This window comes from Phycodurus eques, chromosome 7, assembly GCF_024500275.1.
Source record: "Phycodurus eques isolate BA_2022a chromosome 7, UOR_Pequ_1.1, whole genome shotgun sequence".
In the NCBI taxonomy this organism is placed as follows: Eukaryota; Metazoa; Chordata; class Actinopteri; order Syngnathiformes; family Syngnathidae; genus Phycodurus; species Phycodurus eques.
Genome location: NC_084531.1, coordinates 31,337,554 through 31,356,899, shown reverse-complemented (window position 1 = coordinate 31,356,899; position 19,346 = coordinate 31,337,554). Strand labels below are relative to the sequence as shown.

The following is a 19,346-nucleotide window of genomic DNA, read 5'->3' as shown; positions in this document are numbered from 1 at the left end:
TTTAGATGCAGACTTAGCCCTACTACGCTACTATATTTGAATGTTGCTCAGTGTGGTGGTACTTGGAGAGCTAAGTAGTATTTTTTGAGGTTGTACTTGATGTTAAAGGTTTGCGAACAACTGCTCGATAATAAAACAAAATGTATTTTTTGGGGGGGGATTTCATGAAAAGTGATTCCCAAAGTGTGGTACGTGAAAGAATTCATGCCCAAGTACAGTTCAGTTCAGTTGTATTTCACTTTGAATTTGGATACATTAGTATTTAATCTTTGGTTGTTCAACATTTATTTCTGTACACTTTTGAACTTTTATGTGAAATACATTTTAATGGAAGCATATTTTAAGTATTTTTTTTCTTTAATTTTTCCTATATTCAAACTTTAGAATGTTACAATGGATTACCATGATATGAAATGCACTTTGTAGAAGGATGTCTAGTTTTTAGGCCTACTATGCTGCTGTATTAGTATTTTCAGAGGCGGTCCTTCGTGTCAAAGGCTCGATATTAAAAATTACATCTTTTTTTATGACTATTTTTTTTGAATGGATTATTTGTAAAGTTCGCTACTGTATGTAAAAGCAGTTGCGCGTTTATATGACGTCATCGGCCTACGTGTGTTTCGCACCTGCACGCGACCTGATGACGTTTGGAAGAGCACCTGATGACGTCACTTGGCCACCTTGTTCCTGTTTTGGCTGCTAGCTGCTGCTAGCCGTCACCGAAATGTCGACAGGTGAGAACTTTTTTTTGTCTTCCTTTCTTTGTCTCCTGTGGTTTTTTGGTGTTGCCTTGTCGTCCCTGTAAACGTTGTCGTCGTTTTTCAACTTTTTGGGCTGCTCTCCTGACGATCCCGCTGCTAGCTTTATTAGCTTAGCATACTCGGCGTACAAAGTCGTCAAGTGTGACAAAAGTGTTGAAAGCGAAGAGCAAAGGTGACTTTTCGAATGTAGACGTGTTGACGTCTCAAGCTGAAACTTTGACGTCAAGTTCTACTGGTGGCGGAAGTGAAAAGTTAACCAGAGGAACTTTGACAACTCATTTCTAAAGTCTTCTTCAAACGTCGTGACACAAGTTGGATCGAGTCAAAGCATGAACGTTTGGAAGCAGAATACGAGTTTGAAGTTGACTTCGTGCAACGGAAGTTTGGGGGGGAAAAATCATTTGTCACCTGTGTCACAGATTAAAGAAGCGCTCGACTCTCATTCAACTTCGCTTCACACGTACACGCCAACAATATGTTGAAAACGAAAACATCATGAGGGAAAACGACGACGACGTGTGCTTGAAGTTGATCGCTGTATGCTGACAACAACATGTATCTTCCGTTTGGTGTCGTCAGCGACATTGCAACAGTGATCGTCTCTCAGATGTGTTGCGTTTTGTCACGGTTCAAAATAATAGTTAAAAGACACATTTAGAAATGACAGGGCGAGTACCCCTCCCCGCCCCAACAATTGACCTTATCCGACCGAATGAAAATTAGACAGGACAAGACAACCAAAGGTCTGAACGTATTGACAAGTAGAAAAGAGAGACATGAATCAAGAAATGGAATGGAGAAAAGGGGATAGCAAAAGATAAACCCACAGAATCAACAACTCAGTAGTTCTCTGCTTCAATATGTATGAAGTCAAAAGGGCTGCCAATTTTTATGAAGGAGATTTTCTCAAGTGGCACGCGTTGTGACCTTTCCTTAATCCGAGTGAGGCCATTTAAAAGGAATAACGTGGAATTTGGGATGATTTTGACCCGTGCTGCTGGGGGCCTGCCAAAAACACCGTTAAGGGGTCAAGGGGCATGCCTCTTTGGTTTTCTATGGGTAGATGTCTCCCATGCTGACAGAGACACGCTTAAAGTCCTATTTTCCAAAAGTTATTGATGATTTCAAGTTTTCGGCATTCATGATAAAGGCAAACCTTATTGACAGATCAAATGGTGGCCACTGAAATGCACTTCTTGCATAACGGTAAAGACATAAACAGCTTCGTAAAAATTGTGTGAGTTGCACAATTGAAATGTAAAGTGCAGTGGGCCAAAAAAGTATTTAGTCAGCCACCAATTGTGCAAGTTCTCCCATTTAAAAAGATGAGAGAGGCCTGTCATTTTCATCATCGGTATACCTCACCTATGAGAGACAAAATGAGAGAGGAGGGGGGGGGGACCCAGAAAATCACTGCCTGATTTTTAAAGGATTTATTAGCAAATTATGGTAGAAAATAAGTATTTGGTCAATAACAAAAGTTCATCTCAATACTTTGTTCTATACCCTTTGTTGGCAATGACAAAGGTCAAAGGTTTTGTGTAAGTCTTCCCAAGGTTTTCACACACTGTTGCTGGTATTTTTGGCCCATTCCTCCATGCAGATCTCCTCGAGAGCTGTGATGTTTGAGGGCCGTCGCTGGGCAACACAGACTTTCAACTCCCGCCAAAGACTTTCTATGGGGTTGAGATCTGGAGATTGGCTAGGCCACTCCAGGACCTTGAAATGCTTCTTACGAAACCACTCCTTCGTTGCCCGGGCGCTGTGTTGGGATCATTGTCATGCTGAAAGACCCAGCCACATTTCATCTATAATGCCCTCGCTGGTGGAACGAGGTTTTCATTCAAAATCTCACGATACATGGCCCCATTCATTCTTTCCTTTACACATATCAGTCGTCCTGGTCCCTTTGTAGAAAAACAGCCCCAAAGCATGATGTTTCCACCCCCGTGCCTCACAGTAGCTATGGTGTTCTTCGGATGCCACTCGGCTTTCTTTCTCCTTCAAACGCGACAAGTTGAGTTTTGACCAAAAAGTTCGAGTTTGGTTTCATCTGGCCATATGACATTCTCCCAATCCTCTTCTGGATCATCCAAATGCTCTCGAGCAAACTTCAGACGGGCCTGGACATGTACTGGTTTAAGCAGGAGGACACATCTGACACTGCAGGATTTGAGTCCTTGCATGGCGGCGTCGTGTGTTACTGATGGTAGCCTTTGTTACTTTGGTCCCAGCTCTCTGCAGGTCATTCACTAGTTCCCCCGTGCGGGTCTGGGATTTTTGCTCACCGTTCTTGTGATCATCTTGCGTGGAGCCCCAGATCAAGGGAGATTATCAGTGGTCTTGTATGTCTTCCATTTTCTAATAATTGCTCCCACAGTTGATTTCTTCACACCAAGCTGCGGATTCAGTCTTCTCAGCCTGGTGCCGGTCTACAATTTTATTTCTGGTGTCCTTTGACAGCTCTTTTGTCTTGGCCATAGTGGAGTTTGGAGTGTGACTGTTTGAGCTTGTGGACAGGTGTCTTTTATACTGCTAACGAGTTCCAACAGGGGCCATTAATACAGGTAACGAGTGGAGGACAGAGGAGCCTCTTCAAGAAGAGGCTAAAGGTCTGTGAGAGCCAGAAATCCTGCTTGTTTGTAGGTGACCAAATACTTATTTTCCACCATAATTTGCTAATAAATTCTTTACAAATCAGACAATGATTTGTTGGTTTTTTTTTTGTTTTTGTTCCTTCCCCCCTCCATTTTGTCTCTCATAGATGAGGTATACACATGATGAAAGGTCTCTCTCATCTTTTTAAGTGGGAGAACTTGCGCAGTTGGTGGCTGACTAAATACTCTTTTGCCCGACTGTATGTACAAGTGCATAAATAATCCCAACTACTCAATTAACCCATTACACTCGTCTTTATAGAATCGTAATAATGATAAACACATGCAATAATTGCACACTTTCACCAAATCATACATATTCATATCTGAGTAATAACAGCATTTATTCTGCTGTCTGCTAACGAAACAGCTGCCTCATCGCACATCCCCCTGGTGTATTGCAACAAGAGACTCTCTCCAGTGGCATTAACGGTCAAGACATCTTGAGTGACATTTGTAAAAGAAACAAAAAAAGGAACTCTTTTGACAGTTAAGATGCATTTGTGTTCGTTTTCATGCAAAAGAGGACAGAAAATGGATCTATCCAAAAATGTCATGAGCATCTTCAGAAAACATGTTGCAAATCAGGAAACTTCATTTCGGACATCAAATGGTAAAGAAATGTTATAATTTTTGACTATTTTTTCCCCCTGAGAAACAATGTTGATCTTTTGATGGATAAGAACTGCCAATAATTCAAATGCTCAGAAATTCGGTGGGCCGCGTCTTCACTGTTTTTGCTCAAATTGTATGAAAGTGACCCATATACTGTACGTTAACTTTTATGTTGCGGACAAAAACTAATTTGGGTTCATATTGAACAGGATTAGCTTTAGTTGCTGTTAGGTTAGTATGTACGTCACCGTTCACAACCGCGGGCAACGTGGTCGCGTCGCAAATGTGGCTGTTATTATTATTTGATTTGTTTCCAGTTTGTTTTTGAGCTTCAGAAGGGAAGGGATAAGTCACTGCACTCAGACGCAACCTCGTATGCTGCAAGATAAAAAAATAATGCACATTGTGTCTGGATTGACTTTTGCCAGTCTTTGCATAAGCCACATGAAAAGATGCAGACGTGAATGTAGAAATGCAAAAATGTGGCTGTCGTGTTGTTGTTGTCGTTAGAAATGTGGGCGTCATGTTGTCATTGGCTGTGTTTGGACTCTGCGGATGATGAGGTAGGTGGGGCCCAGCCGCACCCTCAGTCCTACACAAACTCCGCCTTCAGCAGCCAACCGACTCCTCCCCCCGGACAACAGAACACCTGTAAAGCTTGCGGCCGGCGCCTGGACATGCCCACCACCGAGGTAACGCGCTGCCGCCCTCCTCACGTGCATCACTCAGATGCAGCGCTTAGTTTTATTGCGGTCTCTACGCTTGCGTAGTGAAGATATGAAACCTACATCCTTATACTGTACTATGAGTATAATATACACTCACTATATTGGCAAAAGTATTGGCTCATCTGCCTTGACTCCCATGAACTGAAGTGACATTCATCTTCCGTTCCGCTTATCCTCACGTGGGTCGCGGGCGCGACGGAGCCTATCCCAGCCATCTTCGGGCGAGAGGCGGCGTACACCCTGAACTGGTCGCCGGCCAATCGCCCGGCACATATAAACAAACAACCGTTCGCACTCACATTCACACCTGCGGACAATTTAGAGTCTTCAATTAACCTACCATGCGTGTTTTGGGGATGTGGGAGGAAACGGGAGTACCTGGAGAAAACCCACGCAGGCACGGGGAGAACATGCAAACCCCACCACTCCAAGTTCACTGGAAAACTAAACAGAAAAAAGACAGTTCGACCTCGTGTATTTTAAACAACATACAGTACTTTTGCCTTTTGAAAAAGTCTGCTTAGCGTAATGCTGACAAACAATTCAAAACGCTACTGACATGCTCACGGTTAGCATCGATAGTCACACGTTTAGAGGCAACGGATATTTGGATGGCGTAATGTAGACCTATTATATAAAAGTACTCACAGGTAGCGCTGGGCGATATGACGTAAAATTCATATCAGGGTCTAAATTGAATCCCTTCATAGTAACTATATATCACAATATAAGCTTCAGTGTAAAAATGATCATGGAAGCATTTTTGAATGGTTTGTTGCTTTCGTTCAGATTATAATTGCGGTGTTGTGTTGCGTTATCGGCTCTTCAGAGATTTGCGAAGATTGATCCAAAGAGCTTTTCCCGTGTACCAAACAAATCTGAAGATCGTCGAAAGCTTTGAATCGCAGCAATTAAGCTTAATAAGTGGAACCTACTGAAAACAATCGCGTTTACTTTCGACACTTTATATATGGTAAGACAAATAACTTTTTTTGTTTTGCTATGTGTTACAATATCAGATATCATGTTGTTCTTATAATTTTTTTTATGTTAATATCTTTTGAGTGGAGGGAGACTAGAAAATACAAAATGTCATTGTTTTTATTGTGCATATGACAAACATCTTTAATATTGCACATAATAGGCACAAATAGCAATGACAAAAGCAATCTTGACGAAACTCCATCTGTAAATCTATATATCTAAAAGCAAGTTGCATTTAAATTAAATTCTTGAGTAATGTATTGTTATGCATGTGCAAATCTTTGCCAATAAAACCTTGCGCGACATCAGGCGGCATGCTGCAGTTGGGGATGCACGTCCGTGTTCAAAAAGCTCGGCTGCATATCTTGGTTTGCCGTTAGCTGGCAACCAACTTGTATACTGTGATAAGTCGCCATAGAAACTAGGTGACGATGCATCTTTCTTTCTTACCTTCATTATTTCTTGTCCTCCTCACACCGAGAGGTACAGGACAGTGTTAGCCGCTAGCTACAGTGCCATGAAACAGTATTGGCCCCTTTCGCAAATTATTTTATTTTTGCATCGGTCCCCCACTTTTTTTAAGGTCATCAAACAAATGTAAATATTAGACAAATGGAAAAAATGCGGATTTCATTTATTAATGGAAAACTATTCAAAGTTACCTGGCCCTGTGTGGAAAAAGTACTGGCCCCCAAAATCGAAGAACTGTTTGGGCCATCCTCAGCAGCAACAACTGAAATCAAGCGTTTTCTCCAAGTGACGATGTGTCTTTCACATCTCTGTGGCGATAGTTTGGCCCACTCATCCTTGCAAAATTGTTTGAATTAAGCCGAAATGGAGGGTTTTCGAGCCTGACCGGCCTTTTGAAGGTCACGCCACTGCATTTCAATCAGACTTTGACTAGGCCACAGTAAGACCTTCATTTTGTTTTAATCAGCCATTCAGAAGTTGACTTGCTGGTGTGTTTTGGATCGTGATCCTGCTGCAGAACCCAAGTGCGCTTCAGCTTGAGGTCACAAACTGATGGCTGAACATTCTCCTTCGGGATTTTTGATTAAAGAGCAGAATTCATGGTTTTATCAGTCACAGCAAGTTGTCCAGGTCCTGAAGGAGTGAAGTAGCCCAAGACCATCACACTACCACCACCATGTTTGTCTGTTGCTATGGTGTTCTTTTTCTGAAATGCTCTGCTACATTTACGCCAGATGTAACGAGACACACACCTTCCAAAAAGCTCAACCTTCATCTCGTCAGTCCATAGAATATTCTCCAAAAAGGCTTTGGAATCAGTCAGATGTTTTTTTGCACAAGTAAGACGAGCCTTTGTTCTTTGGCTTTCGTAACCCTTTCCAGACTGATGGATGTCAGTTACTTTATTTCTCGACTTATCTGGAATTTCTTTGGATCGTGTCATTTTGTTGCAGCTTTTTTACATCTTTTGTCTGGCTTAATTTTTGTCAGACAGGTTGTGTTGAAGTGATTTCTTGATGAAACAGATCTAGATGGAATCAGGCTTGGGTGTGATCAGTGAAAATTAACCAGAAATTGTGATTAGCCACAATTAATTCATGATTTAACAAGGGGGGTAATTACTTTTTCACACAGGGACAGGTACGTTTGAATAGTTTAAAAAAAAAAAAAATTTTCCTTAATAGATTTCATGACCATTTTAAGTTTTTAAATTTGATGATCTTAAAGCGGGGAAACTATGCAAAAATATAATGATTTAAGCTGGGGGCCAATACTTTTTCACGGCACTGTATCTAGGGCAGCTCCTACTGTGCTGGCTGGTACAGCCAGTGGGGGTTTCTGATATGGGCGATATGGGCAGCCGCCCAGGGCGGCATGAGTTCACGATTGGCCAGAGGTGCGCAATGGACGGTCGGCGCACATGGCACATACATTTGCAACAGCTGTTTTGAAAATCTCCTGTCTGGGAGCTCTGTGACCAGACGTGCAAAGTCATTTTCATCAATAAGCTTCGTCGCGATTGATCAGTTAAGTCGAAAGCTGTACGTCCAAATGTCTACCTTCTCCCGATTATACCATTTATACCGTGCACCCCTACTAACTGGTACATATTCTTTATCCTCTGCCAAAAATCCCGAATATTACAGCATCTTACTGAGTCACTTAAAGCAGTAGTATTAGTCTATTCTTTTTGCTAATGCTAATCTGTCTCATCTGCCAGCACGTGTGCTAATGCTAATCCATCTCGTCCGCCAGCACGTGTGCTAATGCTAACCCATCTCGTGTCGTCCACCGGCACCTGTGCTAATGCTAATGCTAACCCATACCGTGTCATCCACCAGCACGTGTGCGCCGACTGCAAAGAAAACTACTGCAACCGCTGCTCGGCCCAGTCGGAGCCCCGGCCCCGGCTGTGTCACACCTGCCGGCGTTTCCACGGCAACCTGCTTCAACGGGCTGAGTTGATGAAGCTCAAAGTCAAAGAGCTGCGCGACTACCTGCACCTGCACCACATCGCCACGCATCTGTGTCGCGAGAAGGCACGTGAGGCCCGCGTGAACACGGGCACACAAACTCAACTTGGACAAGTCAAAGTCATAAAGTTCACACTATGAAATGTACAAAACTCCCTATATTGCCTGCAGCCCTTTTGAGAACATTTTGACTTATCTTTCAAGACCCACACTATCGTATTGTCACAATTTAAGCACTGAAGCTAACAAAACAAAACCTCTTCCACAATAACAAAAGTTTGTTTCTAGCTTTTTCTGTTCTTTTGTAATCAGCCGTAGTACATCGGTTGCATTCACCCAAAACAACGCTTTCTGATCAAAAAGCGGAGAAAACGAGCTGTTTGTGAAAAGAAACATGTCAAACAAAACAGTGCCTTTGACATTTTTTGCAAAACAACAAAAATGAGACTGAGAAAGGGCCTTTGATGGCAAATTATTTATTTACAGATATGCAACTAAGAAATGCACCATGAGCCACGCTGACTCACTGGACGGCTCGAGTTGAACGTCAGAGGCTTTTTTTACGTGCCGTTTGCCATTCGCTTCATGAACTACCGTGACACCGGCTCTTTTCTAGCAAACGTATGCTTATTCTGTTGGGGTGTAACGTGCCTGAACTTGTCTGACACATCTGTTTTCAAATGTAGAAAGTACAAGTAAAAAGTGGTCAGAAGAAAAAGTACTCAAGTTCAGATACCTGAAAAACGGGCATCCGTAGTAAAGTAAAGGCTGTCAACTTCGCATCTTTTTAGAATCGATTATCTAATAGATATTTCATTGAGTACTCTGGTAATTGACAACCCCCCCCAAAGACATGCACACATTTGTTTTTTCTTTCTTGTTTACAACTATTAATGTGTTTTATTAATGTATGAGGGCTGGACTTCTATCCTTAAACTGCATAGGATGGCACTGAGTCAGGTATAAACTGTACAGAAATTGAGACAACAAAACTAGCCTTTGCTAAATGGTTAGCATTCACGATTAGCTTACAATTTTAGGTAAAAAAAAAAAAAATTATTTAGTTCAGTGCACTCATAAATCATGTTATATGTATATTACACATCTAATAGTGTCTTACAAATCACTTACAAACGCTCCTGTGTCACTTTTGGCAGTATTTTTCATAGACTTTACACCGATTTTATCGGCCTGATCGGTATCGGTCGATAATTAGCATTTTATGCTGATCGGCTTTGTCATAATTCGGCGATCCGATCAACACACACACATTTCCTCCGCGTCGGCAACGTGCACAGTATATTTGAATCCAAAAGCTAGTTTATTTTTAGCCTTGTCGCGTGTCCTTTGACATAGTACTGTAAATATCTGAGGACCAATAGTTATTTAAAAAAATAAATAAATACTAAAACTTTTCGGACAACAACACATCTGACACAGACGACACGTAATATCAGAGTTTTGCACTTTCACGATTGCAGACTACTGCAATACAATTTTATATTCCGATACCACCGCATCCTATTTTTTACGATTATTGGGCTTTATCTTGTCAACTCAAATGCGACCGGATAGACTCGTTACCGTGGCGACGACAACAAGAGTGGATCGCGCCGACTGTATTATCAGGAGAAAATGTGTTGGTTCGTTTAAGGCTTGCTTGAGGTATGTTCACGTACTTTTAATACGATACGGCTCGCAAGCAGGCAATAAAATGTTATGTAGCCGAGCAAGCTACTGCTAGCACAAACGGTTGGACGTAAACATAACGACGTTCTGTCGAATCATGCTCTAAAGTTTCGGTGTGGGTGAAGTCATTTAATTAAAAATAAAGTAATTCAATTACAGTTAGTTAGCACCCATTATTTAATGTAATGTTGGTTTGACCTGACTGATTAGAATACACGATCTGACTAGAGCAGTGATTTCCAACCTTTATGGAGCCAAGGAAGATATTTTACAATTGAAAAATCTCACGGCAAACCAACAAACAAAAATGTCATAAAAAGTGGATCCATTAATGACTGTATGTACTTCCTGCCATCTAATAGAAGACCATTCATTTGTTTTGTCAGTCACTATGCCTCACTGGCATAAATAGAGGAAAAAGATACACTATTTATTGTAAATATCATTTTTTGAACAATTAAGTACACAAGTATATACAGTAGATGAACAGATCATTTAAATAGACACATTGTTCCATCTTGTGATCGGATCGGTTATCTTTATTATTTTTTTTTTTTAACTCGCTGATCGGCCCCAAAAATCCTGATCGCGTAAAGTCTAATTTTTCACTATCCCAACAGTGCGTCCGTCCGTCTGCTACAAATGTCCGTGTGGGCAACATAGACAGTGGGCAATTGTTTCCACGCGACGCAATTATGCTTTTATCAATATTTTTTTATTGCATCGAGGCAGAAATGTTTGCTTTGCCAAATTTTTATGGTCGACTTAGCCGAGTTAGTCTTTTTTTTTTTTGTTTTTTTTTTTTTCTTCTTCATAGCCCTAGAAGCATTTGTACTTGGTTACCATCGGGGGCACTCTTGTGCAGGAGGAGCTGGTTGAACTGATCCTGAGTCAGCAGCCGTCTCCGTCCGAACCCCCCGACCGCGACCCCGCAGTCGATCCCCCGTTGCCGACCCTCGGCCCCGACGCCTCTGACCGGACCCCCGTTGCTGACCCCCCTGACGTTGACCTCCCCGACCGGACCCTCGGAGCCGTGACTCCTGATAGCGTCCCCGCAGATGTGAATACCTCGGACCGGGAGCGGGAGCGGGACCCGGACCGGGATCGGGACCGGGAGCGGGACCGGGAGCGCGACCGGCAGCGCGACCAGGAGCGCGACCAGGTAGGATGTTATGGAACGCTAGCTGTTACGGTTTGCTAATCCATCACTTTTATCCGTTTGATCGGTTAGTCGTCCCCCGCTATAGCGCGGGTACCTTATTGCGGGTTTTTTTGCATTGCAGATTTGTTTTCATTGTACAGTACAGTGCAGATACTCAATTGCATGTGTCTGGTAAAGTAAACATCGTTAGCTAATCGAATATAGCCTACCACAGCTTGTTGGAACGATTTGTAATAACAGGTGGTGAGGATAGATGGAGGATGGAAACTGCTGCTGGTGCTCTTTCAATCGCTTTATTAAACACACGTTAACAAAATAGTACTCAAAAGCACAGTTCTCGGCACCCCTGCTGGTAGCCTCAGCTGACACCGGCACTGTACACCACACCAGCTAAAGCTATAGCCAGGAAATAGTCAGCCATCAGTACGTTCTCTTGGGTCCACTTCACTCAACAGACAAGACCCACAGTTTTGGTCGTGTGTGTGTGGTGTGCTCTAATAATCTCGACAAACAACACTACGCACACAAAGATTCCGTCCTGCTGCCGATCTTGAAATCTCGTGTGACCACACGTGATCTCACAACAGCAAAGAGGAGCAGACACTTGCGGGTATGCGCCGATCTGTGTTTCTGAGGGCACAGAGGCGGGCCCATTGTCATACAAAAAACTTGCTTTGGAAAATACTTCTTGCCATCTGGTGAACCCAATTTTACACAAAATACGACATCGGGCAGGACGCATGTTTTTTGTTTTGCTTGATGTTTAGTTTCTGGAAAATCGCTTCTTTGTTTGGCCGGATTCCGTTCAACGTCAGAATTCACAGAGTCTTGACTCGGGAGAAGTCGGCATGGTTCGGTCGTAAATATTGAACACGTGCGTTATTAAGATTGTCGGCCCCGGAACTGTTTCGGACCTTAAAATTGGGGCAAATCCATTCTTAACGCACGTCAGACCTAATGATCATCTTATAGGATTATTTTATTAGACATATACACGTATGTCAAACTCAGGCCCGGGGGCCAAATCTGGGCTGCGATGTAATGGCCCACAAGACCATATCAAATGTTTATTTAGAGCTGTCCCGCCGGTATATAGTGCATGCACCGCTAATACTACAAATCAAGGAATGCCCTGCTCTAGTGTCTTGGCGCATCAGTCGAGACCAGCAAGCGCCCCCTCGTTTTCTGTTGCGGTCTTTAGCAGCCATGCTAGCAGTCTCCTTCGGCAAATTTGCACCTACCCTTCTCAAAAAAACAAAAGATGGAAAAGAGGAGCTTTCGAGACAGGTGATGTGTTCACTGAAGTCAAGGACAGACCTGATTGTCTTGTGTGCAGACCCAATGTGGCTGTCACCGAAGAATATACAGTAACGTGCCTTGAATCGGTGTTTGCTTTGTGCACTTTTTTAACTACTAGGCAGGGACTGTTACTAGTTTAAAGGTTGGATTTTTAGGACGTTCTTGTTTAGTTGTTGGCCCTTGAAAAAAGATTTCCATTAAAAAGTAACTCCAAAGTCTACAAAATAATTTATTGTATTTATTTAAACAAACAAATACTGCAAATGTGATTTTTTTCGTGTGTTTGTAATATAAAATTTGATTCAGTGTTGAAGCAAAACTTTATAGTTTGTTTTCATTTGATAAGGTTTAACTTTACATTTCAGGAGGAAAGGGAAAACATGCACAATCGCAGTCAGTTTTCAAGAAATCTTGAGTTTGGCCTGCGACTTTGTCCCAATTTCGGGTTTTGGCCCACTGTGAATAGTTTGACTGCGTGCAAACTCGAGAAGGAAAGTCGGAGAGAGGCGGAGAATCCACATTGAAGTTGCGTTAAGGACAGAGAAAGTTCAGAAAATGACAGATGAAAGAAAACAACATTAGGGGTCCCCCCCCCAAAAAATTAAAATGGAACCTTCCAGTCATTTTTCTTGATACTAACTGCATTTATTAAAAGTGCAAACGTGAAACCCCATTATGAAACAAAACAAAGGTTTTGAACAAACATAACCTCTAAAACGATTTTATTCAATTAAAATGTGTAAAATGGTTTGAAACTTCACTGTTGTGTTGAGTTGCCAAACAGAAAAGGGGAAACTCAAGCTTGATTTTTCTGAAGATGTGTAATTTTTATTGATTTGCTCTTATTTAGAAAAGAGAGAGTATTCATTTTTGTTATGGCTGTGGAAGCTGACGCAAGTAAATGCTCGAAAAGCAAAAATAGTTTGAAAGCTGGCCGTCAGCGTACGTACTCCCCTCGGTCGTCGTCACGGCTCTGACACGTGTGCTGCGCTCTCGTAACTCAGGGCTGGGACCCCGCCGAGGACGCGGCGGCCCGCAGGGCGTCGCTGTCGGACTTGACGAGCGAGGACGACGTCGAAGCGCTGACCGTGCGACAGCTGAAGGAAATTCTGGCGAGGAACTTTGTCAACTTCAAAGGCTGCTGTGAGAAGTGGGAGCTGATGGAGAGAGTCACCCGCCTCTACCGGGACCACGCCGCCACCAACGGTGAGGACGGCGGTGGAAATGGACAAGGATGGTGACCGCTTGTCACATTGCTACTCTTCCTCGAGCTTAGTTGGGGACCTGTGCTGCCTACTTCCTGCTCTTACTTGTGCTAGTTTGTCTTTTGGTAGGGCTTACTGCTGCCAGGTATGTTTTGGCAACATGTGGTACTACACTGAAGGCGCGCTGTCAGAAAAGCTCCATATGAATATGGCTTGAAAATTCCCTAATGTAACATGTTCCTCTATGTCTCCCTCTAGAGGACAGCGGCGGTTGCGCTCCAGCGGGCTCCGATCAGAACCTTTGTCGCATCTGCATGGACGCGGCCATCGACTGCGTGCTGCTGGAGTGCGGTCACATGATCACGTGCACCAAGTGCGGCAAGCGGATGAACGAGTGTCCCATCTGCCGCCAGTTCGTCATCCGAGCCGTCCACGTCTTCAGATCCTGACGCAGGTACCGCACCGTGTGTCGCGTCACGCTCTTATTTTGGAGGGTCGGCAAGAACGGGACCACGTCCGCCGGAAGACGAGAGCAAAGCTTTTTTTTTTTTTTTTTTTTTTTTTTGTTAACACCTGTAGCCACATCGTACCCACGGCAACCGCTCACTGACGTTTACACCCTTGCCTTCATGGAGTTCCTCCAAAATGTTAACCTTAGATTGACCTTGACACGCTGGACAATGAAAATACTCCACGCAAGGGCTTCACAGTAAGTCTTTGTGTGCTTTTAGTAAGAATTATTTTGTTGTTTCTACTTGCCTTAACATACCTAAGTACTTTCTGATGATGCAGATCTACAACTCTTTCAAATAAAAATGTCAATTTGTCGGCAGTTTTCTCATGGGGGCTGAAAAGTTTTTTTAATTTTCTCTTCAGGGCGTCCAAGCTCTTGGTCATAAATAAATAAATACACTAATATCGGAAATCTTAGACTCCCCAAAAATATACAAATATTAGAACCATATTTGCAAAAAATAAATATTTGAGAAAATACATGAAGCACAAAATAAAAATATTGGGTGAGAAATTATACAAAATTAGACGGTGTCACAATTGTGTGAAATGACTTAACACAAAGACAAAATGTATCTTGACCAAAATATATATTTTTAGTAAAATTCACTTCTGATCATGAAAGTTTTGAATCTAAAAAGACTCCATTTAGAAAGGTAAAATATAAATAATGATCGAGTTAAGATTATGGGAATGTAAATAAATAAATAATAAAAAAAAGTAGTTCACGTGTTCAGTGAACTTGATGCCGACTGGTCACGTGACAAGGCACACAAGTGACATCACGGGCGGGAGGTGGCGCCGGGCGCTAGGCAACAGGAGACGGCTGCTGTCACGAGCAGGTAACAAAGAAAAACACACTCGTTGAGAACGTACGGACCTCTCATTTGCATATTCCAATCCAAACAATCACCTGTGGGGGGGAGTTTAGGCTCCGGAGGCGGAGCTCAGGCCTCGCTGGCGCTGCTGTTGCGGCTCAGTTCTCGGATGCCCTGAAGGATTCTCTTCATGTGGCCCACCTTGCTCACACCCAGGTCCTGCCCACACGCACACGCACACGTCACGTCACGTGGAGGGCCCGACCCATTTGAAGCCTTTTCAAAATCATCATCATCAAATAGTTTTGTCATTCACACAACGGCCCGACCGATTAATTGGCCGATATGAGCCCTTTTGTTTTTTGTAGACATCACAACATAAGACAAAGATAATGACATTCAAACAAGCATTCCAAGAAAAAAATTAAACAAATACTAAAGGAAACAGTCAAATGTTCTACCCGTAATTCAACAAAATCTTCGTTGTAAGCGTTAAGGGACCGAAAAAGGACATTTTTTTCGTCATTGTATATTTTTTAAATGAATCGGTTATCGGAGTTTTATTCTGCCTAATCTTGGAATCGGCCTAAAAAAATCCGTATTGGTCGGACCTTAGTTGAAACTAGGACTGCCACAAACAATTATTTTGATAGTCGACCAATTAGTCGACTAATGGGATCGATCGTATTTAAATTGGGGCTCGCCATAAAAGGCACTTTCTGTCTCGCAGGTTTTGCATCGCATTCTTCTCGTATTTTTGGTTAACTCGTCAAATGTTCGGGCTCCATTGCTAATGCTAGCTAGCCACAGTTCTTCCCGGTACGTCACGCGCTAACTTGGATGATCGCTACGCCGGATGTGCCGCGGGACTCGACACTTTGAAGAGAAAAACAAAATGCCGCCGTGTTGGAGTCGTGCAGAAATGCCGTTTGCCCACTAGATGGAGCTGTGACTCCATTCAATCCAATTCGCATCTTTCCTGAGACAACGAACGTGGTTGTTCCGGTTATCACATAAATTACCGGTTAGAGGCTCCCGAGCGTGATTTTGCTTTCACAGCAAAATCTTCTGTTTCTCTCCATCAGCACACACATAATCTTAAATCCACCGCGTATAACGGGAGAACGTTTTGGGTTAAGTGTCAGCGTTTGCGTGAATGTGGACGGGAAACTTTTAAAACCAGTAAGAAAAAGATTGCCTCTTGTTTCAGTTGATCTCTCCGTCTGTACTTCAAATATTTCAAATTCAACTCTGTCAAAGATGATGTCATGTTCTGACATCTGAGAAAAGCGTCTCTGGTTTTTATTTTCCAGTCATCACTTCATGCCAAAGACAATAACGGCGCAGACGAAATGGGCTTTAACATTAAAGGTCATCATGCAGAAATGTTTTGCCAGTAACTTCACTCGTGATGTTGCTTATATTCTGCACACATTTATGGCCGAAGTCGAAAGAAAGAAATCATCAGTTAAACAAATACTAAGGACAAAGTCATGTAAAACAGTCAAATGTTCTGCCTGTCATCCAAAAAGGAGTTGTTTTCTTCATTATACATATTTTAAATTAATCGGTTAGTGGGAGTTTTTTTTTTTCTCTCCTTCTTCCGCCAAACATCGGCACCGGCCTCACAAAATCCACATCGGTCGGTCGGTCCCGCGTCTCGCGTTCGTTAGCAGAGTCGTGTGACGCGTCAATATCTTCCAGCGTGCTCGCGTCACCGGCCTGCTTTTGTGCCGATTTTGCCGCTTTTCCGACCAAGCGTGTCAAACACCAGACAATCTTAAGTCTTCTAAGATGATCCTATAAGATTGTCTTTCAGTCTGATGTGGATTCGTCCTGATTTTAGGGTCGACCATCTTAAACAATCAACGTGTTCAATATTTACAACCACAGGTTTTCATGTGTGTGGGGAACGCAGACTTCTCCATGAGTTATGACACGGACGCGAACGGAATGTAGCCAATCAAGAAGCGCCCTGACTCAACCAAAGGAGAAACGACCATCCATGAAAAGAAGCATGTGGTTTTTTTTTGAGGACAAGGCTCGCACTCCGGCAACCTTCGGGAAACATCGGCGCAAAGCCGCAAGTGTTCCGTCGTGTTTGGTTTTGTGAAATGCTGTGAGATTTCGAGATCGTCACTGGAACTGAATCTTTCCGTGCGCGGTGTTCTGTCTTGGTAATATGGGAGCGCACCGGACACGACACGAGCAAAACCGTTAAATGCCAGATTTGTTCTCTTTATGTGTGGGCTCTGTCAGAGTAAAAATCTTTGAAGATTTGAAGACCTTATGTGCATACCAGCGTGTCACGTGAGCCGTGTGGCGGTGCGCTACCTTGAGGTCTCGCCTCTCCAGGTGCAGCAGTTCGCTCCCTCGCACGTCGTGTCGGCTGAAGATGTCTTTGTACTCGGACAGACACAGGAAGTCCAGCCAGGCCCCGACCTCCTCGGTGCCCCACTGGTGAACTGAGACAGAGAAAAAAGAAGTGGCGCGGACGCACGGGTAGCGGCGCCGCGTCCGACAAGTCCAAAGGAAGGCTTCGAGGCTCACCCGGCAGAGTCAGAGAGCTGTGAGTCTCTTTGACTTTGTTGTTTTTGTCCTTTTTGAACTTGGGGACCAATCGGAATTTGGCGCCGCGACTGGGCTTGGCGGAGTCGCACAGGGCATCCTGGACACAAGCGCGGCAGGGCGTCGGTCTCGCAACCTTTTACCGTCTACGAGGTCATCGAGCGTGTCGGTACCTGCTGGTCTGCCGGGTTGAGGGCGAGGTTCAACCACGGGACTTCCACAAGTCCGTCCAGATGCTGACACACGCAACTCAGGGCGCAGTTCAACTGCTCCTGTTGGGCCATGTCCAACGCCTAACACGCACACACGCACACACACACACACACAGTACAGTGTTACCTTGAGATTCACAGGTTTTTTAGGATACGAATCGTCTTTTGGATGTTATTTTGCGTTCACACTTGAGATCCGCAAAGCCTGAATGAAGGCAAGTGGACGAAGACGAGTTCAAGTTTTTGGTTTGGAGAGTCGCCCTGTTTCTGCCTCGTGTTGCAGATGACTGACAATCTACGCAGACATACAAACTTGACATGCGGCTCATGATTGGCTGCTGCATCCAGCAGCCAATCATATTGCAGCTGGGCTTGTCCTTCCTCGAGCTCAAGTGGGATTCAATAACGCCTCAATAAACACGACAGCGAACCCCCCGCATACTCACACTTTGGCAGTTTTTTTGTTTGTTTTCTTTTGGGGGGGGGGGGGGGGAAGAACACCTCGACAGTGCAGGGACCTACGCGAGGATCCTGTTCGTGGACTTAAGCTCAGCGTTCAACACCATCATCATCCCTGAACTCCTCTCCTCCAAGCTTCTCCAGCTCAGCGTCTCGCCTGCCATCTGCCAGTGGATTTCCAGCTTTCTGACGGGCAGGACACAGCAGGTGAGGCCGGGGGAGGCCACCTCATCCGCACTCAGCATCAGCACCGGGCCGCCCCAAGTTTTGTCCTCTCTCCGCTGCTCTTCTCTCTCTACACAAACGACTGAACCTCAGCGCACCCGGCTGTCAAACTCCTGAAGTTTGCAGATGACACCGCTGTCATCGGCCTCATCGAGGACGGTGACGAGTCTGCATAGCGACAGGAAGCGGAGCGGCCGACGCGACCTGGAGCCGAACACGCTCGAGACCGTAGAGATGATCGTGGACTTCGGGAGGCGTCCTTCGCCACGGCTGCCCCTCACGTTGTCCAGCTGCCTCGTGTCGACCGTCGAGACCTTCGAGTTCCTGGGAGCTACAATCTCTCAGGACCTGAAGTGGGCGACCGACATCGACTCCGTCCTCAAAAAGGCCCAGCGGAGGATGTACTTCCTGCGGCTTCTGAGGAAGCACGGCCTGCCGCCGGAGCCGCTGAGCGGTCATCGAATCGGTCCTGTGTTCCTCCATCACAGTCTGGTTCGGCGCCGCTACAAAAAAGGACAAACTCCGACTGCAACGGACAATCAAAACTGCTGAAAGGATTGTCGGTACCCCCCTACCCGCCCTTGAGGACTTGCACGCTGCCAGAACTAAGACAAGAGCGTGCCAAATCCTCTCGGACCCTCCGCATCCCGGTCACCGGCTCTTCCGGCTCCTTCCCTCAGGTAGGCGCTACCGATCAAAGCAAACTAGAACTAGCAGACATTCCAAGAGCTTCTTCCCTCTTGCGATCAACTTCTTAAACACCTAACCTACAATTCCATTACAACATGCTGGCAATTTCTTTTGTCTTGAGTTCGTTGTCCCGTTTCTGTGGGGCCAATTATGTATTACTCGTGCACTCACTGTGGTCGTCTCGCCACGCTGCACTATTTGCATATCTGGTGTTGCCCAATACAGGCCACTCGTGCCAGAGTCGCATCTGCTCCATTTGCACACCGACTGAGGAGTATCTGCAACATTTGCACAATCGACATTGTCCCAGATGATCG

The 19,346-nt window shown here is 44.3% G+C and overlaps 2 protein-coding genes across 12 annotated transcripts in view; one reads left to right on the top strand and one right to left on the bottom strand.

The window, feature by feature from the left end:
* The first annotated feature begins 658 nt into the window (after positions 1–658).
* Positions 659–19,346, top strand: part of rffl (ring finger and FYVE-like domain containing E3 ubiquitin protein ligase) — a 31,961-nt gene continuing 13,273 nt past the window's right edge. For 2 of the 5 annotated variants that reach the window (XM_061681246.1, XM_061681245.1), the window contains exons 1-6: positions 659–734; positions 4,544–4,725; positions 8,058–8,255; positions 10,744–11,040; positions 13,344–13,545; positions 13,803–13,998. In XM_061681246.1, coding sequence (XP_061537230.1) covers positions 725–734; positions 4,544–4,725; positions 8,058–8,255; positions 10,744–11,040; positions 13,344–13,545; positions 13,803–13,993 — 1,080 coding nt within the window. In that variant the 5' untranslated portion in view covers positions 659–724 and the 3' untranslated portion in view covers positions 13,994–13,998. Of the gene's footprint in view, positions 735–4,543; positions 4,726–8,057; positions 8,256–10,743; positions 11,041–13,343; positions 13,690–13,802; positions 14,491–19,346 lie in introns of those variants that run through there. The other 3 variants (XR_009768881.1, XM_061681244.1, XM_061681247.1) reach the window with 3 other exon arrangements.
* LOC133404843 (diacylglycerol kinase delta-like) overlaps positions 14,631–19,346 on the bottom strand; it is a 32,354-nt gene continuing 27,638 nt past the window's right edge. For 5 of the 7 annotated variants that reach the window (XM_061681240.1, XM_061681242.1, XM_061681239.1 and 2 more), the window contains 5 exons: positions 17,617–17,736; positions 17,426–17,543; positions 17,210–17,340; positions 14,971–15,094; positions 14,631–14,883 (listed from right to left, as the gene is read on the bottom strand). In XM_061681240.1, coding sequence (XP_061537224.1) covers positions 14,985–15,094; positions 17,210–17,340; positions 17,426–17,543; positions 17,617–17,736 — 479 coding nt within the window. In that variant the 3' untranslated portion in view covers positions 14,631–14,883; positions 14,971–14,984. Of the gene's footprint in view, positions 14,887–14,970; positions 15,095–17,209; positions 17,341–17,425; positions 17,544–17,616; positions 17,737–19,346 lie in introns of all 7 variants that reach the window. The other 2 variants (XM_061681236.1, XM_061681237.1) reach the window with 1 other exon arrangement.